Consider the following 24,935-nt stretch of genomic DNA (forward strand, 5'->3'; position numbering starts at 1 on the left):
ACCCGTATTTAGCTTTAAATTTGGTAAAATGTCTTAAATTATCTTCAACATAGTAATCTATGCCATCGTGATACTGTTCCTGTAATAAGACAAAATAACCTTTTTGACAGACAGGTTGTGGATGTTCCACTCAGCTTACAACGCAGGTAACGCACGTTTTCCCTGACACCTGTAGCATAATTATTTCCTGATCTCATAGCGTTATGCTTTAAGGTAGGCCGGGGCATGCATATAACAATTAAATGCATCAATCTGGTGCACTTTAAGTGCACCAGGAAATAGGCTTAATTTATGAAAAACTTTTAACAACAGCATGTCCCTCAAATTCAAATCCAACATCTCAAGTTGAGCCCAGCTGTTTAAACCAACAGACACGGATGATAAATGGGAAACCCTGGGGCTACCCTACTCCCTCATGGACCGATGAGAAAGACGCTGCATGTTGTGTATGCACCATACACCACAGTGAATGGCACAGTGTAATGGTTTATGTTTTAGATATAAAGCGTTAGTGTGCATTTTAAACAAATAAATACTCAAACTTTATTGTTTATTCAAAAACTGTAAATCAGAAACCTGGGCGGGGTGCCTTGGTTTGGTGCTGGGCGTGGTAATGGGCTTGGCGTGGCGCTGGGCGTGGTGCTGGGTGTGGCGCTGGGTGTGGTGCTGGGCGTGGCGCTGGGCGTGGTGCTGGGCGTGGCGCTGGGCGTGGTGCTGGGCGTGGTGCTCGGTGTGGTGCTGGGCGTGGCGCTGGGCGTGGCGCTGGGCGTGGCGCTGGGCGTGGTGCTGGGCGTGGTGCTCGGTGTGGTGCTGGGCGTGGCGCTGGGCGTGGTGCTGGGCGTGGTGCTCGGTGTGGTGCTGGGCATGGTGCTGGGCGTGGTGCTGGGCGTGGTGCTCGGTGTGGTGCTCGGTGTGGTGCTGGGCGTGGTGCTGGGCGTGGTGCTCGGTGTGGGTGTGTTGCTGGGTGCTGGACGTGGTGCTAGGTGTGGACGCGGTGCTGGACGTGGTGCTGGGTGTGGTGCTGGGTGTGGTGGTGGGTGTGGTGCTGGGTGTGGTGCTGGGTGTGGTGCTGGGTGTGGTGGGTGTGGTGCTGGGTGTGGTGCTGGGTGTGGTGGGTGTGGTGTGTGGTAGAAAATAATCTAGGTTTGAAAGGATATTTGCCAAATGTTGATATGTTGGAAAGAAATGTACCAGATGGGGGGGAGAGGGACAGGCTCCAGACCTTGTTCTATTGTTATTCAACAGCTCAGAGGATCAGGCAGACATCCCTCTGTAATCAATTATATCAGTCTATCTCTCAGTTCACTTAGATACAAGTATTTGTAAGGTTAACTTAAAGCATGAATAGATGAAGTTAGAGTTAAGGTAACTATCCATAACCTGGTTAAAATCAGACACTACCAGCTTTAGGATTATGACTGTATATGCCACAGACAAATAAGTGGCATTAACTATTACAAATACATATTTTACTGTTAAAATGAGTATTGCTTTCACAGGGCTCATCTCTTAAACCCATGTGGTAAGTCATGGTGATTTAAGATCAGGTTAAAAAACAAGGCGATGAATGGATTTTAATGAAAAACCTCACTTCATATAACTAATGTAGAATATGTAACTTTGTGTAACCATTGTTTAATATGTAACCCTTCTTTACGTAATGCTTGAATTACTGTATGGAATGTATCGTATGTACATCGTGGGTGTGAATGTCAAGAGCCCGTAGTTCGAGCATTGTGATTGGCCAAGGACATCTTGGGGGAGGCCACAAAATAGGATATAACGCGGAGCTCCGAGACTGTTGGCGAGTTCTTTGCAAACCAACTCAGGTGATGTTGTTACTCTCTGTGGTGACAATAAAGCCTTGTTCATTCAACCCTAGCCCTTCTCGACCTCTCGTAATTTGTTAGTATAGTATTAGACCGTTGGGTTAATCCACGACAGGTCCTGGGTGTGGTGGGTGTGATGCTGGGTGTGGGTGTGGTGCTTGGGGTGGTCATGGTTCGGGGTGTGGTGGGTGTGGTGGTGGGTGTGGTGCTGGGCGTGGTGGACGGGCTGTGCTGGACGTGCTGCATGGGCATGGTGAGCCCCCAACTGTCCTAATTGTCCCAATCGTTCAGTGGCAGCCCTGGATGCGTTCCACAGGGAGCAGTACAAACGTCTTTGTAAAGTTGACAAAATCAATGCATAAACATTGACGTCATCATGTGTAAGTGAGGGGTGAGTGTTGCTAGCTGAGCGCTGCCATTCATCTAGATTGGAGGGAACACGTCCAGTGGCTTAGGGGCACATTCCATTGATTATTACGACAGCGTTACCATGAATAATTGAACATTTACAAAAAAAAAAGGATTCCTATATGCAACTATGTTTGCCTTTTGATCAGTAAGCCTATTGACAAGTATTTTGCATACTTACGCTTGTAAGCCAAATCGCATTGGTTTTTTTGGTAAGACCAATGGAACTGTCCATAATAATTTGTATCTTAAAAAATAGGGCCACTTTTTTTCAGAAACTTTGATCTTCAAATAATGTTGCCTGCTCAATGCGAATGAATGGGAGGTAAAAATAAATTACATCATACTAAATAGGTTAAGTCATACAAATAAATCCTTTGCAAAATGCATTTGATGGAGGGTAAGTAGACACTTAGTGGATATTAAAATAGGTTTGAATCATTATGATGATCTCAATGGGATTATTTCATGTAAAACAAGACAGGAGCAGACCAACTATACAGCGCAGTAAGACACACGCACACACATGTGCTGACAAACTCAAAACGTGTGGCTTGTCAGTGAAGCCGATGTGTTGGTCACTTTTTCATCTGAACGAGACTTGGTAAGACCTAAACTATTTGTATGCTTAATTTATATTGTAGGGCCTTATATCATTCTATTGTCGAGAAAGAAAAAGGTATTGAGACCCTACTGTACATTTCTGTTGGTATGGGGAAAATGTGTTAATGAAATAACAATTATATTAGTCTACCGTCATTTAATTGTAAGGAAAATACATGAATACCATTTTAAATTTGTAACTCATCAATATTTATAAACAAGTATTATGATAATAGTAAGCATTATGTATTATTATGAAATTATTAACAATATTATTATGTGTATTATTAAAATATTGTGTGTGATACATCATGTTTATTATTATACTATGAATGTTTATAATACATATCTGTTATATTAAAGTAAAGTATGCAACAGCAATACAATATTACTGATTTATAAGCCTTTACTTAGAATACTTTTGTCTAACCACCTCCCAATGAAATCCCTTGATAGTTGAATTGAAAAGAAAAGATGACTAGATGCATGTATTTTTTTATTTTTTATATGAATATTTCAATATATATATATGTGTAGTTTTTACATGAATATTTCTAAATATTATATCTTTATTTTCCTTTTCATATACACACATCATTGAGATTGAAACATACTTCTATTATCTCCTAACAATAATTCAACTTGCATTAAGCCTGACTAGATGACCTCCCTACCAGCTTATATTTTGTCTACGGTTGTAATAAATGTAAACATAACAACAAAACCTTTTCAGGGTGGCTGCACAACCTGGAGACCACATACTTTACAAGTATGGCCTGGCGCCAAAACAACAGTGAGGACTCATTCTCTGGCACCATGGAAAACAGGACGGTGTATTGTCATACCTGTTTGCATCTCTTCAACAACACCTATAAAGGCCTCCTGACCACCTTCATCCTGGCCGTGGTGCCAGCAAATTGCTGGGCACTTTGGTTGATGATGTCCTCTTCCAACTTTCTTACAGATAAGATGGACTTGTTGAAGTTCAGCCTGTTGGTCAATGATCTTGTCCTTGGCCTGGCTCTATCACTTGTGTTCCCGGGCTTGTACCTTTTCCTTCAGACCACTCTGTACCTATGGGGTTTTTCAATTGGCCTCATGATGGTGGGCAAGCCCCTCATCCAGTGCAGCCTCTGCGTGGAGCGCTATCTGGCCGTGTTGCAACCCCACACGTTCCTCCGCTACAGGCCTCTGCGTTACCGGGCGGCCATCTTGGCTCTGATCTGTCTAGTGATCACAGTGTTTTGCTGCCTAGAAATGGCCCTCTGTGGGACTTTAAGCAAACACATCTATGTTCTCGATCATTTCTTTGCCGCCGAAATGCTGCTACTTTTGTTGGTGGACTTGTTCTGCTGCCTCTGCATCCTTAATGCTCTTCACCGGCAGAGGGTGGGGGACGGGGGTCCGGGGTGCGACAGACTGAAACAGAGAGCCTTTAACATCGTCGCTAGCATTCAGGTCCAAATGATGTGCTCCTACATGCCGCCCATACTCGGAGGTACCATAGACTATCTCCTAGAGAACGACCACTACTGTCTGTGGAACACAATGAGCGCCTGCTTTATTCTGTGTTCTTCCTGTGTCTATTCCCTCCACAAAGTATGGCCCGACATTCAAGCCTGTGTACGCAGAGTGAGAACAGCAATTAAACCTGCGGTATGTGAGCGTTCACATTAGCCCTTTCGAGTGGCTTGAGTGGAAGCTACTGTTAGAGCTATATATTTATCAGACACCAGTTACTGTCAATATTCTGGTCCACCTTTGGAGCAGAATGAAACCGTTTGTAGACAAACATTCCCTGGATGGATTGACTCGTAGGTGGGCAGATTCTTTCTTGCTTCTAGTTGGAGTAAATAGTAATAGGAAAGGTTTAAGGATATGCCAATTTGGCTATTTTCTTTCTAGAGTCTGTTATTTTCAGACCCATGTAGACCCACCTACCTCTCATGGATATTGAGAGCACGGGCAAAGTGTGCGCAAGCAGACAGACAGGTAGGCCATCAAATCATTTAATTCGGGCCGAACAAAATGATTGGACGGCCGTATTACAGGTCTGTGAGACCCATAGATTCCAGACCCTTTAGTCATTTATTCAGAGCATTTCATGTATTGATTGTCAAATATGACAAAATGTGTAACTAAAATAAATTGTCTAAGCTGGCTGTTGTGAAATAATGGACATATGCAGCATCAACTCTGATTCAGCAAATAATTCAAAGAAATCCAGTAAATTGGAACATTGATATCATTGTCATAACTCTTACAAATGGAAAACGCATATCCCGGACCAATAACGGCAAAGGTCCAACCTTGAGAGTTGATGTTGCAGACTGCAGGTTTGGTTCCACATGTATGAAGCAGTACTCTCATTTTAGAAAATAGCGAGTGTGACAGCATCCCTTTGATTTCAACAATCATCATTTAAGAAGACAGTCAGCCATGACTCAGAAATAGTACAATGTTTAAATGTGTGCATAAATTATTATTGCCCAAAATGGACCTACACAAAACTATTGATGTACATCATAGAAATCGTGCATTAAAGAGACCACATGTTAAGTTGGGTGCTGGTATGATATCTTCATAATTTGAATGCCCAGAATGTTCGGTTAATATAATGATTTAAAGATCTCATGTTACACTAAGTCATAACATTATTTTCTGTGTCTTGAGCACATATCATTACAATTGACCATCAGGGGTAAGGCAGTTTATTGCTTTACCCCTGATATTATTATGCTAATTGTGGTCATTGTTGCTTGGTGATGAGCTGTGGGCAGAACATCCACATGATCCTACAACAGCAAATTCATCAAATTCCTCAAAAACAAACACAAACATGTTTCATCAAATTGTTATTTTAAATTACTGATCTCTTATAGCCTGTGGCAAGGCCGGCCCTGACCAATTTGGTTCCCGAGGCAAGGTTTAAGACCCTTGCACCCGGGGCAGGGCGTGTTGCAGGAGGCAGTCTGATACTGGGGGGGATGGGTTCAGATGAAGTGGGTGGTCCGGGGGTCCTTCCCCAGGGAATGTTGACCATAAAACACTGCACAGATATATGCCTTTTCTGCATCCATTGATTGTGAAAATGTCTTTATTTATGTAAAGGGAAACAACAAATTGGTTCTTTTGCCGTGTTGCAGCTCATTTCCACACCAATAACTCTCTTCCTACACTCCTACATGGCTTGATGCCTTTGGCATGTTCTGTATTTTAGAAACAAAAAAAAACACACAAAATATAAACAATATTAGAGAAACAAATTATGAAAAAATGAATTGTTAATACAATATGAATAAGTTATGTATGAATAAGGGCTTTTTTGTAATATTTCAAAATGATAAAGCATATACAAAAATATTAACATAGCTTTAAATTGTAGTAAAATAGTCAAAGTTCATCCATAGGGGCAGAAATGTCACTGTAACAAACAAATGTCCCTCATGGGTTTAATGAATGTCATTAGTTATCTTATACATGAAACCCAACTGACTACAAATATATGGTACACACGCGTGCGCGCACGCACGCACGCACGCACACACGCACACACACACACACACACACCTGCATGTCAATAGCAATCCAGATTTAAGCTCCGTTCCGCTCCAGCACCCTGAACTCCGGGGGCGTGGGTATTTTCTCACAGATCCACCTCAGCCGGATGGAGCAGTCGTAGTCGTTGAAGCCGCTGAAGTTAGCCAAAGCGTGGATCTCTCCACAGTCCTCCCCGCCCGCGTTGTCGGGCTGCCCCGGGGCCCAGTAGTGTCTGGACCGGGACAAGAGGAGAGCACAGGAAACATAGTCCCTATAGGTTTAACCCCATACAGTGCACTGTAGGCCTGGAGGGAGTCCAACGGCAGGACGTGTTATATGTGTTGTGTCGTGCAGGAATTATTGTGCATAAGTTGTATACTTCTTTTATGGGGCATTATGGGTATTAAGAAGTGCACTATATTCACACTTTATTAGCTCCTAATATTACAGGATGTAATGTCGTCTCTCCTTCACACTAAAGAAACAGCATCAATGACAGTCGTACCTGTCGAGGGTAACTAATGTTCCATCCAACCAGCGCCACGAGCCCTCCTTCCTCAGGTCAGTCATCCCGATCCACGCTGCTGTGGGATCTCTGGCCAGCCTCGTCACAATGGCCTGTTGGCCACAGCAAAGCCACAATGCATTGTATTGGGTGTGTTCGTTGATACGATTCAGGATGATATTATTGACACACACATATATATACTGTATGTGTGTATGTATATATATATCTATCTATACTAGTGCTGTCAAGCGATTAAAATATTTAATCGCATTAATGTCATAGTTAACTCATGATTAATCGCGAGCAATCGCGATTAATCGCAAATGTTTTTTCTATGCTAAATATCCCTTGATTTCTTTGTCCCATTAATTTTTCTCATTTTAATGCTCTTATCAACATGGAGAAGTGCATCGGCTTGCCTTGTGCAAATGTTTTTTTATCGATAACAACATTGGCATACACTGATCAAAACAGGACGGTACAAAAAAAATGCCTATAGTGCAATTAAACGATGAACATACAAACATACTGCCTTGAACATAGCAGTCAGGCTACTGCTTCTTTGTTTTGAGCCAAAGAAAAATAAATTTGCGTTAATCGCGCGATAAAAAAATTATGGCCCTTTTCCCACCCTGGTGGTGTTTACGAGGTGAATAAACCATCCTAAGTTGAGCCTGCTTTGTGTGTTGTGTCGTTTTATCTTTCCAACTTGGTGGCGTGGAAACCCCACATCCACTGGCCTGCTACAATATGAACACACAGTTGAAGACATTTAGTTCATACCGTACAGAGAAGGATAAAGCGTGTTCTCTACCAGTTCCTCTTTGTCGTTGACGATGACAAGCTGAGCCCCGCGCTCCAGGCAGTCCGTGCGGCCCGTGTTCCAGCTCCCCCGCACTCTGGAGACGTAGTAGCTACCGCTGCTGAACATCTGCCAGCTTGTGTGACACCATGTTGGCCTGTCTATTTCACACACCACAGGAACATTGCTCCAACAAAACACACAACCCTCGCATCACAGCGCAACCCATGCCATTGAGTCATAACCAAGAAAAAATACGTTGCTAAACATGGAACAGCACGGCATTAGAACACACACCCGACCTATATTGGAAAAAACGTAGGGTGTTTGTATATTTCATATGTCATGTCAAGACATATTTTTTTCGAAATATTTAAAAGCTCTGACCTTTATTAAATCCCCATCCACCTGACTCACAGGTCAGGTTTGGGAAGGCCGTCTCTGGGGAGTCTCTGGGCCCGTTCAGGTGGACCCTAAGAGTGATGTTGAGGAGAGCTTGGAGCATACAGAGCAGGCCGAGGTTGAGGAAGGCCAGGTGCAGGTGTCTTTCTGCAGGGAAACACACACGGGTTACTTCATAGTCAATCTTCAAAAAACGGATGACAACCGTTCAATTGGTCAATAAATTCCTTGTTCAACTGTTTACACAAAAAGAAAACGCAACACAGAAAGACAGACAGACAGACGTAAAGAGAGAGAGTACCTACTTGAGTTTGCGGTATAATCTGGCCCAAACACTTCGGTTTGGTTCCCTGAATATGACTGGTATGCGCTGGTCTCGACATGCATCTCGATATCACCTGAGCGCTGCGACATGGCCGACAATAATCACCAGCTCTCTCCTCGCAGACTGAGGCGATCTGCAGGCTCACTCAGAAGAAGACGAAATTTCCTGTGATCAACCTTCCTGTTTCTGACACGTGTGACGACTTCAGACTCTGTCATTTTCACTCAAGGCCTGAGGTTGAATTAGGTCCGCATTACTAAAATATGCTGTGTATTCTATAAGCTATGAGGCTCATTTGGTATTCAGATCATTATCAAATAATATATTTATAATGTATATAATGTATATAATATATTCAGGCCAGGGTTTTTCGATGCTGATCCTCGCCATACTCTGGGGCCTCACCATGGGGTCCGCAGAAGAACCAGCTCAGCTTCATGGCCCCACAGAACGCGTGGCCTTTGGTTGGGATCTCGCCTCCATTCACTTTGTATTGGACGTGTGCCGTGATGGACGCGTGCCGGACACGTGCTGGTGTCCGGTTAACTTAATGCAAATGAATGCTCGTCATTCAGTGAGTACTGGCGGACCATACTGGCTCATTTCCTTGTTTTAAGGACTTGAGTGAACAGACGTTTACTGCAACCATTTTCTTTTCTTATTGTTTTAACTATTTGAACAATCTGACCAGGCTTTTTTGGCAGAGGCTGAAAGTGGATCTGCAGCAATGAATAGTGATTATAGTAAGGTCAATTTTTACTCTCAGATGCCATTATTATGCAGATGTGTATTTTGGTGAGGTCACGGAGGTAATGGAAGACTGCCAACGAGCCATTTCAGGTAGCTCAGGAGACGTGTTTCTGTGGGAGTCCTCCTTTGGCGTGAACTAACCACTGACTAAAGGAAAGGGAAAACCCCAAAAGCTAAATATGACCCCTTTAGGGGGACATTACACAAATGCTCCTGCATGAGGCCACTTGTGTGCGTCACATTAAACATAAAGTAAGGAAGACACCAAAACCCCTTAGATTAAACTTTATTAGACATGTAGATCAGGCAATGCTAACACATCAAGATTTTTCTCACAGATCCAGAAAATAATTTTTAAACACGGTGCGAAATTCCATCCATCCAGTCTGCAAAGCTCAACACAGTCTTCCCCTTCTGTTTTGGTTCCCCCTCCATTAGTTGGTTCACCGTTCTTCCAGTACCTGAAAAATGTTTAATTCATGGGATTTTAGTGCTTATATTGGTGTAAACATGATTGAAAGGGATGCATGATGAATACATGTTTTCCAGGACTGCACCAGCAGTGCAGTCCTGGTAATGGACTGCATCAAGTCTTACTTTGTAGTCAGAAGAGTTCAATCCACCCACTTCCAGGTCCCTTCGTCTTTTGCATCAGTAACCGAGTTAAACGCCTGAAGAGAAGAAATCCTGATAAAGCAATGAAGGGATATAAATTATATATATTTCAACTAATGGGATATTCTTTCTGGCACCGCTAATGATAGACACTATTCACACATGCTGCTACATTGTTGAACATTTCTGTTTCGCCCTTTCACACATGGCATAGAAATGCTGGAATAGATGGACAAGGGCAAGGGCAAGGGACAGTTCAGCAGGTGGCGGTAATGCAACACTTATGGATGCCACCCGCCTTAACAACATTGGACTGAGCGGAGCAGACTTATTTTAGAGCTTTGAATCAAATGGACGCAACCCTTTACGTGCCTCTATCGGAAATGTAACTGCTTTAATTCTCAACACAGCCGTACAGGCAGTGATCCGGAAACGTTACTCTTTATTTCCTGGAATATCAACCCGATCCCGTGCAATAAATATTCTGGAACATTTCTTTATGTGTGAAATGGCTTATGAGTCCTTTAAATCCTGATGCATATATTAGAATGTACAAAAAAACTGCAGTAGTGTGTCTCAAAGGGCTTCACAGGCCAACATCATACAACCCCCCTACCCTAAGCCCCCAAAGGGCAAGAAAGAACTCCCATGATTATCATGAAGAAACCTTGAGAAGGAACACAGGTTTAGCATTCCTCCTGAGGGTTTCTTCCTTGATAATTGAGGGTATGGGTTGGGAGTGCAATGGCTGCCATCATGGACAGACACAACAACGGTAGCATAACAAGTAAAACTGTTTCATTAGATAGTAGATAAGATAATGATGCTCCACTGAACCGCTGGCCATTCCTTTGATTTGATGTTTGATTAAAATATATACATTTTCTTCACTGTTAAACAGAAACAACACTTGCCACTGCAGCTGTCCAAAGTCAACCACCGTAGGTCAATTTCTCCAATGGTAGAAATCATGCTAAGCTGACCTTGGTACCTGGTATGAAAGCGTGTAAAAAGCACACTAGCACAGTACCTGCTCCTCCTGGCTGTTTACCACAATGAGATCAGAGCCTCTCTCCCTGCAGTCATTCCTGCTATCGTTCAAGTTCTTGTTTGAATGGGACATGTAATAGCAACTGCAGTTGGTATTACATGTCCCATTGGTAAGATGTCCAGCATGTCTCTTCTGCATGTGCAGAAGTTTTAGACAAATTGAACATATGTGCGACCGCGATACTGTCACCATGCATGGTCTATCATAAGGCCTCATGCTGCTTCAGCAATGTGTTGTGAGCAGTCTGCGAGCGATTCAACTCTCCCTTTATGTTGTCTAAAGCGATCAGCAAGAGATTCCTCCCTTCCTCCATTTTGCCTAAAGCGCTATGCAGTTTTTAATTTTTCCTGCTCAAAGTGAAATCTGAGGTCAGAAAAAGCTCATAATCAAGGTCGTCAGAATGACAAATAGAAAAACACTGATATCAAACAAAAGCAACCTAGTCTCACAGGAATCTGTGAAATGACTACGGACGCTTAACTCGAAATCCGTGGCCACATCACGGAAACACGCCTTTTTCCGTGATGTGGCCACGGATTTCGCGCCAATGCAAGTTAATGACACTGATGTTCCGTGGCTCCCACACGGATCCCGTTTCAACGAGCGAGTCGACCACGGAGTGTTAACTCAAAACCCGTGGTGGTCTCACTGAAACACTTGAATTGTCCTTGATGTGTCCAAGGAAGTTGCTCCAATGCAAGTAAATGACACTGATATTCCGTGGCACACACACAGATTCCCGTTTCAATCTGTGTGTGTGCCACAGTTGACCACGGCGGGGGCTTAACTCAAAATTCGTGGTGACTGACGGAATCACTTAAATCGTCCGTGATGTGGCCACGGAATTTGCTCCAAGGCAAGTTAATGACAGTTATTCCGTGGCTCACACACGGATTCCCGTTTCAACGAGCGAGTCGACCACGGGCGCTTAACTCACAGTCCGTGGTGGTCTCACGGAATCACTTAAATTGTCTGTGATGTGGCCACGGAATTTGCTCCAATGCAAGTAAATGACACTGTTATTCCGTGGCTCACACACGGATCCCTGTTTCAACGAGCAAGTCGACCACGGGCGCTTAACTCAAAGTCCGTGGTGGTCTCACGGAATCACTTAAATCGTCTCCAATGCAAGTAAATTACACTGTTATGCTGCTATCCATTTGGATGGTACGCTGGTACGAACGACGAGCTTCAGCGAGAACGTGACATATTTCCCTTGCTCCAGCCTTCCAGTTTACCATTTGTGTTTCTGGCGAGCCACGAGGGGGAGTAGTAGCAGGCTAGTCATCATTAGCAACATAGCCTCTTTAGCAAACCAGCTTCAAAAGAAAACTTTACATTGAATTGCACGCAAAGCAAGACCGTTTAATGCATATATTGATGACCGGATTAAAGCAGCAATGAAATCAAGTGTGTAAGAGGTTTTTAGAAACGACATTAAAACCACCAACGTGGTACAAATAGAAAGAAAATACATCTCATCCCCCATTAACTATGGGCGCAGCCAATTTCTTTGCGAGTTGTACAGCTCTGCTCGCTCTACTTTGAAAGTGACGAGATACTACGACCAAAAGGGGGCGTGCCTCAGTGAAATGCCGCAAGAAAGCTGGGAGATTTGCGACTTTACCACTTCGTGAATCCAAATGGATAGCAGCATTATTCCGTGGCTCACACACAGATCCCAGTGTAAACAAGCGAGTCGACCACGGGCGCTGAACTCACAGTCCGTGGTGGTCTCACGGAATCACTTAAATTGTCTGATGTGGCCTCGGAATTTGCTCCAATGCAAGTTAATGACACTGATATTCTTTGGCACAGAACACAAACCATAGCCTTTCAATTGGGATATTTTATTCGACTACAGAAGGGGTGTGCGCTGGACTGGTACAGGGCACCCTCTTATGTAGGGGAGAGTGGGGTAAGTAGTGCCAATTTTTACTTAAAGTGCCCTTAAAGCAAGGGGAGAACAGTAATACCTCCAACCAAGATATAAACATATAGTTTAAGATGTTGTGCATCCCTGGGAACAATTACTTTGGATATTAAACAAACTGTTTGAGAAATACAGCTTGTTTTTGTGGCACAACTTGCCCCCGGTATGGGGTAAATTGTGCCATTAGAGAGAATACACTGGGGTAAATTGTGCCATCGATAATTGAAGTAAAACAGATCATTTTAATCGGACAAATGATAATGCTATATAAAAGCAAGATTAATTCAATACAAATTACTTGTTTAGCTTTTATTTAAAGTTGTAACAACATCCAAGGCCACTTTTCTATAACAAGGCCTATACCGTCACATGAACACCTAATTTAGTCTTACACTGCACAGATCCAGCCTACTAGGCTTACAACTTAACATCCTACTTGTCAATGCAGCAGGGAAATATGAACTTCTGCTCCTTTCTGGCTGTAACACCACGTTTTGTGGTTCAATTTGCTTAAACAAGGCTGCTCAGAACAAAATGAGTGTAGCGCTTGTCTGGGGCCAGTACTGGAAAAAAGCACTAAATATCTACCTAGATTCGAAGGAGAGGCAGCCTAAGAACCAAATAGAACAAGTTGTACAAATGACCAGTTTATTGCTTCACAATCGGTCATGCAAAAACCACAATATAAAGCGATGAATGCAACAACCACAATATAAATCAAAGAAAAAAAAAAGAAAGAAGAGTTGATTGTTTGGAAATCGTCAATCCTTTCAGTGTGTGTAATGTTCCAAGATATAGTACATTTATTCCAATGAAATGGGGTATGCTTGAAGGTTCCGCGAGTTCTGGGTCCTTATGTGTACTGTATCTCTATCTTACTACCTGTCTACCTGACGGGCAGGACTGGGGTCTGATGTCTTCTTGATAAGCAAATCAGGTTCGTTCTGGATCATACAGTTGGCCACACTGCATCCACGATCCGGGTTTAGCTCGCCATCTCAGCATTCAGATTCACCGGGTTCTGATTCTTCTAGTCTGCACATAAAACCAATCTACACAAAGTGCAGAATAATCAGTGTCTGCTTTCTAAATCTATTTCTTACATGAAATCTCATTAACTTATTTTCTACATGTGTAACCATTACCTGGATGCACTCAGATTACATTGAGACGATATAACAACGTAACAGTAACCACTAGTATTACTCACTTGCTTAGAAGCTTTCATTTGCAATGCGTTTCACAAAATAATAATGTACAAATCAAAAATACAGTATTTCACATTTCACAAGTAAAGTGCTTATCTGTTTTCACAAATCCTTTTCCAGTAATGTTGTTAAGTGTAGTACAATTGTATGCCCTTACTCATCGTGTCCATTAGAGGGCAGTGTTGACTTTACCTCTGTGTTACCTGACACCTTCCTGTTCCGGTGTCCCAGTTGTTACATGTGACGATGTTGAGGAGAGTGGCAGCTCAGCTGCGTTACTCCCGCCTGTCGATACAATAATATGCCTACAAGGCTGAAGGTAAAATGTGTCTGATGAGAGTTTGATTACATCTCCACCGCAACGCACTAAGCTCATCAGGTTATGGGCCCAGGAACGCAAGTCTAGAGCAACAACAAGTAAGAAGAACTGTTAGCCAAGAGAAGTTACTAGACGAGCCTGGATAAAAATGGCACGAGAGACCCCCGTGAAAATTGAGGACTCTACAAGCCACAGCCTGAGCAACGTCTTGGAGGTCGTGAACTATAAGAAGAATAAAAGTGAAACTGGCCGGATCAGGTACGCTACAACAGCAGATCGTCTTTGATGGAACAGAAGAAAAGTATGATCTATGGGAAACACGATTCCTTAGCCGTTTACACATTCTGAAGTTGAAAGACACCATTTTGAGAGAGCCCGCTGGCGAGGCTGCCATAGCTGCAGATCCAGCGAAGAATGCAGATTGTTATGCTCAACTAGTGAATGCACTAGGTGATAAGAGCCTATCATTGATAATAATAATACATTTTATTTGAGGGCGCCGTTCATAGCACTCAAGGTCACCTTACAGGGCAGTTTTTAAAAAACAAAACAAAATCAACAATCATAAAAAACACAAAAACAAGATACATTGAAACAATTTACACAAGTGGGGTGAAATGGGTGGGAGACAATGAATTAGATTGAATATGTCAGTTTAAAAAGATGTGTGAGTTACGGATGTCAGGTGGGAGGGTGTTCCAGAGGTGGCGGGCAGATCGGCTGAATGCCCTGGACCCCATGGGGACCAGGCGGGCGGGTAGTACAGTGAGTTGAATGGAAGAGGAGGACCGGAGAGTGCGGGTGGGTGTGTTGGTGTGCAGGAGTTCACAGATGGATGGAGGGGCGAGGTTGTGGAGGGCCTTCAAGGTGAGGAGCAGAATCTTGAAATGGATGCGGGTTTTGACCGTGAGCCAGTGAAGCTGCTGAAGGACAGGAGTGATGTGATTAATGGAGGGGGTTCTGGTGATGATGCGAGCGGCAGAGTTCTGGACCAGTTGAAGCTTACGGAGGGACTTGAGGGGGAAACCAAAGAGGAGGGAGTTACAGTAATCGATGCGGGAAGTGACCAGGGTGTGAACAAGGATGGCTGTGCTATGGGGTGTGAGGGATGGGCGGAGGCGGTTGATGTTGCGTAGATGGTAATAGGCCGACCTGGTGATGTTATTGATGTGTGCTTGGATGATAGTGTGCTGTCGAGGATGACACCCAGACTCTTAACCTGAGGGGAGGGGGAAACTGAGGTGTTATCGATAGTGATGGAAAAGCTGTCAGGTTTTGTCTGGGTTGATTTGGTGCCGATGAGGAGAACTTCTGTTTTATTGCTGTTGAGTTTGAGAAAGTTGCAGGTGAACCAGGTTTTTATTTCAGAGATGCAATCAGTAAGGGAAGTGGGCGGGAGAGTGGACGAGGGCTTGGTAGAGAGGTAGAGCTGGGTGTCATCAGCATAGCAGTGGAAATGAATGTCAAATTTGCGGAAGATATTGCAGAGGGGAAGGAGGTAAATGATGAGAAGTAGGGGCCCCAGGACAGAACCCTGGGGAACACCTGAGGTGACGGGGGAGGGGATGGATTTAAAATACTTTAGTTGGACAAATTGAGTACGGCCAGAAAGATAAGATGTGAACCAGTCAAACGGAGTGTCGGTGATGCTAATGAAGGATAGTCTGTTGAGGAGCGTGGTGTGACAGATGGTATCAAAGGCTGCACTCAGGTCCAGGAGGATGAGGATGGTGAGTAGTCCAGATAAGACATGACGCCGCCGATGATGGAAGGAAAGCCTTGAAATTATTAAGAGAACATTCTTCTGGAAAAAGCAAGCCCAGGATTCTAAACCTGTACACTTCATTGACCACCATACAAATGGAAGGGAATGAGACTGTGACTGATTATATGATAAGGGCTGAGAATATAATTTCAGCTCTTCGTGATAAAGGAGAGAACATGAGTGATGGGCTGCTTCTAGTCACTATTTTGAATGGACTGCCAGACTCATTCAGACCACTGGATGTCCACGTTACACAAAATGAGGACAACGTGACATTGAAGGACTTCAAGAGAAGACTGAGGGTCTATGAAGAATCTGAGAAGATGAGGACAACCGGACCTGCAGACAGCGTGATGAAGACCATGATGAAGACTAGCACAAAGCAAAGCAAACAAGGCACCAAGACACACTGGAAGGAAGGGGAAGCCACTCTGACGTGTTACAAATGTGGAGAAAAAGGACATATCAGAACCAGGTGTACCAAAAAAGTGTGGTGCAGTCACTGCAAGAGCAATACACACGCAGAGTCTCTATGCAGGAAAAAGGGAAAAGACGGAGCCAGAAAAAAGTTGCAGAAGAAGAGGAGGACATCGACGATGGGGATCAATGTTTCCTGGCCAAGCATGCAACCATCGAGAGGCCATCTGTCAACTTGAAGGAGAAAGGGATAATGGTGGATGCCGGAGCGACATATTGTGAACGACATCGGCAAGTTCAAGAGCCTTGACAACACATTCCAGCCCATTCTATCGAGCTGGCGGATGGGAACAAGTGCAGTGGGATGGCGCAACGCAGAGGGACGGCGCTGATCTACCTGCTAGACAACGAGGGACGACAACAAAGAGCGCAGCTACAGGAGGCACTGTATATGCCAACCTACCCACACGACATCTTCTCAGTGGCAAGGGCAAAAAACAGAGGAGCGACAGTGACATTCAAGAAGGGATAAAGCCACATGATCACCAAGAAAGGGGACAGGTTTGACTTCCATGAGAGTGGTAATCTGTTTTACTTGCCAACTGTTCAGAAAAATGTTGATAAATGCAATATGTGCCACGACATGCAAACCTGGCATGAAATATTGGGTCATTGCAATTATGAGGATGTACAAAAATGAATGGGTGGGGTAAGAGGTATGGAAATCAGAGGCAGTGCAGCCAGGCCAGCACAGCTGTGTGAAATATGTGCAAAGGGTAAATAAACACAGACAAGGAATAGAGAGCCAGACAGAAAGGCTACAGAGCCCTTACAACTGGTCCATACTGATATAGCCAGTCCTATGAGAACCCCAAGCTTAGAAGGTGACAAATATGCACAGTCTTTTACAGACGACTATTCAGGTGCCATGACTGTATATTTTCTCGATTGCAAAAGAGATGCAGTACATGCCACAGAGAGGTTCTTAGCAGGCTCCGCCCCTTTTGGGGAAGTTAAATGTCTACGCTCGGCTAATGGTACTGAATTTACAAGCAAGGAATTCAAAGCACAGTTAACCAAAAATAAGATTAAGCATGAGACATCTGCACCCTATTCGCCTCACCAAAATGGCACGGCAGAGAGGTTGGAGAACCCTCTATCTATGAGATGGGCAGGTGTATGCTTTTTGACAGTAAACTACCAGACAAAATGTGGAATTATGCTGTACAGACAGCTGCCTATGTGCGAAAGCCAGACATGTCCAAACTTCAGAAATTCGGATCTGTGTGCTTTGCATACACACAAGAGAAAGGGAAGTTAGATACTAGATGTGAGTGTAGCAGGGTTAATGCTTCCCACTTGCCATTGCCAGCGAGATCCTTGCGCTGGCTGTGGTAGTGGGAGCCTTGGTTGGAGTGCTAGAGCTCCCCCTAGCGGAATGCGGGGGTTGTATTTTACGTTGCTGCCTCCTCTCCTCAGTCTACGTATACCCCGGCTGAGAGAGGTAGATAGTCAGAGCAGTTAAACATGAATCCACACTTTGGCGATGTATTACGGGAGTCTAAATGTACATAATACTGTCTTAATCCTTGGTTGTTTGTGCATATATATTGTATTTCTTATAGTCGGTAATTACGACTTCGCCAAGAAAGTGTACTTCAGCATGTCTTTCTCCCATGTTAGGCTGCCATTGTGAGGGTTCTCAAAGAGCATTTCCCATGTTAAATATTCCACCAGGTATGTCACCAAACGCCCATTCAAATATTCATTTGTTTAATGTGATATTTATTTCCATGTAAATGGTCAGTCTACGTATACCCCGGCTGAGAGAGGCTGCCATTGTGAGGGTTCTCAAAGAGCATTTCCCATGTTAAATATTCCACCAGAATAAACGGCTGGCTGCCAATGGTTCCATCGTGGTCTCAATCACACAACGCAACGAGAGAGTACGCAACCGCTACATGAGCAGGGTCGTTTTATCGGGTACGACAAGAGCAGCCCAGCTTATCTTGTGTATTATCCAGACACAGAAAAGGTAAAAAAAAACAGACTAGTAAAATTTACAAACAAGACAGTCAACGAAAAAGAAACACAAACACATGGACCACACACTGAGTATCAGGACAGAGAGGTACACCCCAGGATCCTTGACAATGAGGGAAATGATGATGAAAAAATGGGAAATGCATCAGGTCAAAGTGTTCAAGATGAAGTTTCTGTTTCTGAGATTGAAGGTGAACAGTCTAGCGCTGGGGGTCAGGGAAGAAAGAACCCACCTAGAGCTAGAAGAAGGCCTCTGCACCTACAGGGATATGACATGGAAGACACAGCAGACAGGCTGGTAACTTGTGTAGACTCATGTTATAGAGCAGCTGCGACATACCACAAAATTACCAGGATGCCATACGATCAACCAGGTCACGGCAGTGGATAAGTGCAATGAATGACGAAATGCAGTCACTAAAAGAGAATGATACATTCAAAATCACCCAGTTGCCACCAGGCAAAAAGGCAGTGGGGGGTAGGTGGGTGTATACACTCAAGAGTGATACGGATGGGTCAGATAAGTATAAAGCAAGATTTGTTGCAAAAGGTTATAGCCAAAAACAAGGCATTGATTATGAGGAAACATTCTCGCCTACTGCTGACATGAAGTAGTCATGCAAAAAGCAGTGCAAGAAGATCTAGTTTTACGTCAAATGGATGTGAAAACCACATACCTGCACGCACCAATTGACTGTGAGGTCTATCTCGAACAACCTGAAGATTATGAGAAAAAGTCAAAAACAGGAGAGAAGCTAGTATGCAAATTAGAGAAGTCCTTATATGGTCCTTATATTTTCTAACCATCGGACCCTAGTTTGCGACAAAAACAACACAATTGACGGCAGCTCCTTTGCCGCGTGGTTTTTAGAGCCATGTAAGGATTAGAGGGGGCGGTCGATAGCAACCACCATAGCAACCATAACGGTCAAGTGACTGGATGCAGCCCCGTTGAAAAAAATAGAATACCACCCGACACAGGAGATTAATGATGTTTAAATTATTATGACCATGAAGTCTTTATTTGCATAGGTTTACATTTCGTATAGCATGGAAAAATCGGAGAAACACTCCCATTAATGCATTGGTTTACATTTCGTTCTTTGGAGCACGGTTATTTTTATTTATTTTCAGTTTTTGAGGAGGTGCTTCAAAGATGCAAATGTTTCTGCAATAATCCAAAATCCAATGGCAAAAGCCGTTGGCTTTTTGTCGAGGGAATCCAGGGCGACGCTCACTTCCGGGTTGGCCAACATACCACTCACCACCAAAACACATGTTCAAGTTGAATGAGAATAATAATAATAATAATAATTCTGCCATAGTATTTATTTAAGGGGGAGGGGGATACAAGTCTTTTGGCCATTCGTAGTGTTGATCAGCAGAGAAATAATTTGTCCGCAAAGACGGTGACGTCGCTTAGCAACGGAAGACGCTGGGGTAGACAAGTCACCGGACTACTACCCATGCAAGTGAACGGAGCGTTCCACGGCATTGCGAAGACATTCGTTCAGTCGAGTTTCCGGTGAATCGAATGGTGAACGAGACGACCGAACGAACGAGAGAGACGAACCGGTTTGGTTCGTTCGTCCTAAAGATTCGTTCATTCGAACCGGTTCGCGAACGAACGAGCCAACACTATTGCACACACGCGTGCCCTGGCCGCTCCCGAGAGCACAGACGGTGTTTGTTCCAACCGATAAAAAAATTTAATAAACTCAACCTGGACACAGGCCTTGAAGCTATGTAAATCGAAAATCACTGTGTTATGGTAGCCTAATTGTTTTGGTAGTTTTTCCCTTCATTTCCTACAAATTCTGGTGAAAAGAGACGAAGTCTGTTCACATGCCGACGTCATGGGTCCCGACCGGTGCTTTCATTGGATTATGCGACAATGTTTTGGCCGAGCACATGATGCAATGTTGCGAATGTTTTGTATGTTTATGTTTATTTGCTCGACTGCATGGCGCGGCATATTGCTGTTGGCGTCTGTGGTATTTAATGTGCCACCGCGCACACAATGCAAATGTGATTTTTATTTGTTGTATGTGTTACTGTGTAGGCTGTTATTTGCGAACTGCGTGCGTCTTAAGGAAATGCTGTTGTTGGCCATGCTGATGTGTTTGCACTGCTGTGGACTGTTGCAATTGAGTTTTTGGTAGGCTACACCTGTCTGTCATATTGATGCGGGCCCTCCCACAAAATCTACGTGCCCCCTGTATAGATTTGCTCTGGCGCCGGGTCTGCTCCCATTGACTCCCATGTTTAAAAAAAGATATTTTTGAAGGAGAATATCTTAAAAAGTATAAAATAAGTCCCTAGGTGAAAAATTGAGGAAGGAGATAGGTCCCAAAGTTTGTAGAGAATAAGAAAGAAAGAAAGAAAGAAAGAAAGAAAGAAAGAAAGAAAGAAAGAAAGAAAGAAAGAAAGAAAGAAAGAAAGAAAGACAGAAAGACAGAAAGAAAGAATAAAACTTATAGTAAAATAGAACAATAGTTGAGCGCTGCATGCAGCACTCACCTAATAATCTAACAAGAACTTAAAGAACATCAACCAGCCAAGTCAACGCCAGCTCAACTATACATCCTGAATCAAATCTCCTTACGATTGACAATATAACAATCATATTTCCAATCTATGCATTATTTTAGCGCCACTAACATGAAATAACGTACCCTTTTAAGTTTGACATGGTGTTTATAGGTTAAATATTGACGCGCCAGATTGACCTGAACGTCCTCGAGCCCCAACGTAACTTAATGAGACCAACTGGAAATATGTGAAGCCGGTATGAAATCAAACTGTGATTCTGAAATAAGTAAAATGATATTGAAATTCTGTTTTAATTTCATGATTATTGAAGATACAAGTATGTTGATTTGTTAAATGTTTGAACGGTAAAAAACGATTGGTAAAACGATGTCCGAAGTAGTTGAAGTGTCAGAGAATGGGGGGACGGCTCCGCCGTCCTCCCATTGACTTCCATTGTAAAAAATAATATTTTAAAAGTAGAATATCTTAAACATATACTTTTTATGCGCAAGATTCCAAGCTGATCTGAACATTTTAAAATTGGAATTGGATTCTCTAGGTGAAAAGTGTAGGAAGGAGATAGGTCCCAAGGTTCGTAGAGAATAATAAAGAAGGAAAGATAGAATAAAGCCAACAATAGTTGAGCGCTGCATGTAGCACTCACATGAAATAACTGTTGCTATATAGCACCCCTCATATAACTACAGCCCTTCGTCCCTCCATTGACATTGACCTCTTGTTAACTTCATATCTTCTCGCTAGATTTAGTTAGCTCTCATCAACGAGGTGCGGTTGATGATGGAGGGAGTGGGAGAGGTATTTTTTAAAGAGAAAAACTTCCTTCTCAATGTTTATCTTAGTGTCCCATCAGCCTTTATGTTGATGTAAAGATATTGGCAAAAGAGGGCACTCCTCTTTTAATCGTAGGCATTTATTTAATATACTGTAGCACCCCTCTCCATAACCAGAACTTTCCTTATGCTCGGTACAAACCACAGGATAATTAGCCTGATTTTGTGCCTGATTTCGTCCTGGATTTGGACATCAAGGAAGACATTCTGGTCCATCACTGTCCATCCGGATTGTAAAATGGCTGAGTCTTCTCCATTAACTGGGATCTTACTGTGCTGTCTAGGGGCGGCAGTAGCTCAGGAGGTAGAGCGCAAGGCTGCTAGTTATATCCCCGGCTCCTCCTAGCTGAATGGCGAGGTCTCCCTGAGAAAGGCGCCTAACCCCAACTGCTCCCGACGAGCTGGCTGTCGCCTTGGAACACACCTGACGCCAACGTCGGTGTGTGAATGTGTGTGTGTATGAATGGGTGAATGTTAGGCAATATTGTAAAGTGATTTGGGTGGCCACTGGTTACAAGAAAGTGCTATATAAATGCAGTCCATTTACCAGTCCAGTACATTGTCTGAGGACGCTGGTCTTTCCAGACCTTTTAGATGGTTCAGCTTTCGCATCTCTCTTAGGCCTTGGCTAGAGTTTCATCTTTCATCTTTCATCTTGCAAGCCCACCAGGACCCATTTACTGTCATGTCTGGACAGTCCAAATCTTTGTCAAAATTCACATCAACATAATTAGGTATTTGTAAGATGTTGGAAAAATTACAAATATGTAGTATGTAATTGTCTATAATTTGCTTGATGAGTACTCGTTTACTCAAGTAGGCCTTTTTACCCCTAAAACTAAATACCTTTACTAGCAGGAGCATTTCTCTTATCTACAACCCCTGACAATGCCTCTCATCTTGTACAAGTACTGTAATATGTTTCTGGAAATGTCTGTTTTCCTTTTGTTTGCATGTTAAGTATTTCTTTGTCTATTTGTCTTATGATTAACATTACCTGTTTTTCATTTGGTCTTTTGTTATTTTATTGTTCATTTTTGTTAAGTGTATTTCTGTTCATCTTTTTTGGGAGGGGGGGAATCTAATTGTAATATAAATAAAAAAATAGAGCTTTGTAGATTGTTCCATGTGTGTCACTAGACTCTTACCCACATGTCTGTGGTGGCAGCACACCTTTCTTGTTGTTGATGAGCTGGGGGGGTGGGGGTGGGTAGCCCTGTGGTCGGTAATGACGGCCAGCCCTGGGAGGGCTGGAGAAGAAGGCCAGATTTGTGGTGGGGGCGCTGGAGCTTGAGGTCATCCCTTCTCGCCGTGTGTCACTGGTGTTCCTTTGTCCCAACAGCTGTGAGATTGTACACAGCAGTCATGCCAGCGCCATTCAGCCTTTATCCCTTGACGGATCCCCATCCCCCGACCACATGACCACCACCTTGTCCCTCTTACCCCTCATGTATTGTTGTTGTTGTCATTCAATCTACAATCTTTCCTTTTTTTTTTTTTAATTCATTGATATATTTATTTCCTTCTCTAGTTAATTATCTAACTATGCTGATTGATTTAAATGTTTTTAATTGAAGTATTTACTTAGTTATTACTTCTTAATTCCTCCTTCCTTTCAGATGAGTTCATCTTTCAGAGCTGGGACGGCAGCGTATATAAAGCCAACGCCCAACACAACCAAACCCAACTCCTCCTGTAGAACACAACTTTTGTGAGTGCTTCAGTCATCCAAATAGTCTCTGGAGAATCATGTGCAACTTTGAAATTGAAAGACTTTGTCCTAAAATTTGGTTCCCTGAATGCTGAGTAAACACCCGTCAAAGTGCTGAGTGAGTTTGGAACTGCTTCAATTTAGAAATTGCAATGGAGGTTTCTTATCAACAAAACATGTCACCGTTGCAGCTGTGACAAATGTTATCATTTTATTGGAAGTATGGAAATCTGGGTCTTGTTTTTAGGTTAATTTATAACCTGTGCATGTCAATGTAAATTAGTTAGACATGATATAATGTTAAATTCATGTAGTCCAACATAAATTGGACGACATCAGTTCCAAGCTTCAAATCTGATTTGTTTTTCTTTTTTTAATTTCCCCATCTCTCCCTCCAGGCTACGTTCAAGGCTTCCCAGTTTGCCCTTTCTCCGGACCTCAACTATGTTCTCCTCGGGTTATGATGTACAACAGGTAAGAGGAAACAGTGCCTGCAGGGATTTGTGCAAGGCCTTCTTTAGATGGGCTTAGACCATGGCTTTATATATATATATATATATATATATATATATATATATGATGGTTTGAAAGACAAATGTATTTAATGCATCTCAATGTCATTCAGGTATTTAATGTGATTGAATTGTTATTGTTGTTGTTCTATGGCTCTCAGTATACACTCATTGCAGTCTTTGGAACTTAATTCTGACTGATATACTGTTATCTTCCACAGCATGACATAACTCATCTCAGGAAGTTGTGGTGCTCCACTTTGTTGGAGAATCTCCATACAGAAGGGTATAGTTCTTTTGAGGCAGATGTGCTGTGAATTCCAATATTAACACAACCGTAACAATGACCTACAAAAACTATTTGTGTGTGTGTGTGTGTGTGTGCGATTGTGTTTGTGTGCAGTCATGGCAGACGGTTTGCTCATTTCATGGAGAAGGGCAGAGAGATAGCAAGAGGAACTCTACCACCTCTTCCGTATCCCGAGGAAGCGCAAACTGTCCGAAATGGAGGAGACATAATATTTGTCTTTTCTTTATTTCTTTATTTTTCATTGGTTTGTTTGAAGAGAAGAGCAGAAAATTAAATTAATAATAATGGATACCAATTCCAGAAACATTATTTGAATCGAAATGAAATCATAAATTGCTGGTTATTAAGCACACAATATACACCGTAAGAAAATAAAATCCAGACTTCACGATTAAGAAAGACTACTGGGGGAAGTTAATTTCAAAATCAACATAAGTTGTGCCTCTTTTTTTCCACATGTGAATTGGGATTCTCACTGTTGGCGACAACCTGATTGAAATC

The 24,935-nt window shown here is 43.0% G+C and overlaps 2 protein-coding genes across 2 annotated transcripts in view; both read right to left on the reverse strand.

The window, feature by feature from the left end:
• Positions 1-5,919: 5,919 nt before the first annotated feature.
• Positions 5,920-8,575, reverse strand: LOC132453804 (CD209 antigen-like protein C). Its single transcript, XM_060046758.1, has 6 exons — positions 8,398-8,575; positions 8,078-8,239; positions 7,703-7,851; positions 6,886-6,998; positions 6,411-6,612; positions 5,920-6,049 (listed from the first exon to the last, which is right to left on the reverse strand). The coding sequence occupies exons 1-5, from the start codon at positions 8,504-8,506 to the stop codon at positions 6,435-6,437; spliced, it is 711 nt and encodes a 236-aa protein (XP_059902741.1). The 5' UTR covers positions 8,507-8,575; the 3' UTR covers positions 5,920-6,049; positions 6,411-6,434.
• Positions 8,576-9,437: 862 nt separating this feature from the next.
• Positions 9,438-24,935, reverse strand: part of naf1 (nuclear assembly factor 1 homolog (S. cerevisiae)) — a 30,436-nt gene continuing 14,938 nt past the window's right edge. Inside the window, exon 9 of the mRNA XM_060046761.1 lies at positions 9,438-9,628. Coding sequence (XP_059902744.1) covers positions 9,522-9,628 — 107 coding nt within the window. The 3' untranslated portion in view covers positions 9,438-9,521. The remainder of the gene's footprint in view (positions 9,629-24,935) is intronic.

This window comes from Gadus macrocephalus, chromosome 3, assembly GCF_031168955.1.
Source record: "Gadus macrocephalus chromosome 3, ASM3116895v1".
Classification (NCBI taxonomy): domain Eukaryota; kingdom Metazoa; phylum Chordata; class Actinopteri; order Gadiformes; family Gadidae; genus Gadus; species Gadus macrocephalus.

Excerpts from the sequence above, each read along its gene's own strand:
- LOC132453804 (XM_060046758.1), bottom strand. The coding sequence starts at position 8,506 with ATGTCGCAGCGCTCAGGTGATATCGAGATGCATGTCGAGACCAGCGCA. Across the intron at positions 8,240-8,397 it reads AGATTATACCGCAAACTCAA|AAAGACACCTGCACCTGGCC; the intron begins GTAGGTACTCTC and ends GTTTCCCTGCAG. Across the intron at positions 7,852-8,077 it reads TGGATGGGGATTTAATAAAG|ACAGGCCAACATGGTGTCAC; the intron begins GTCAGAGCTTTT and ends TGTGTGAAATAG.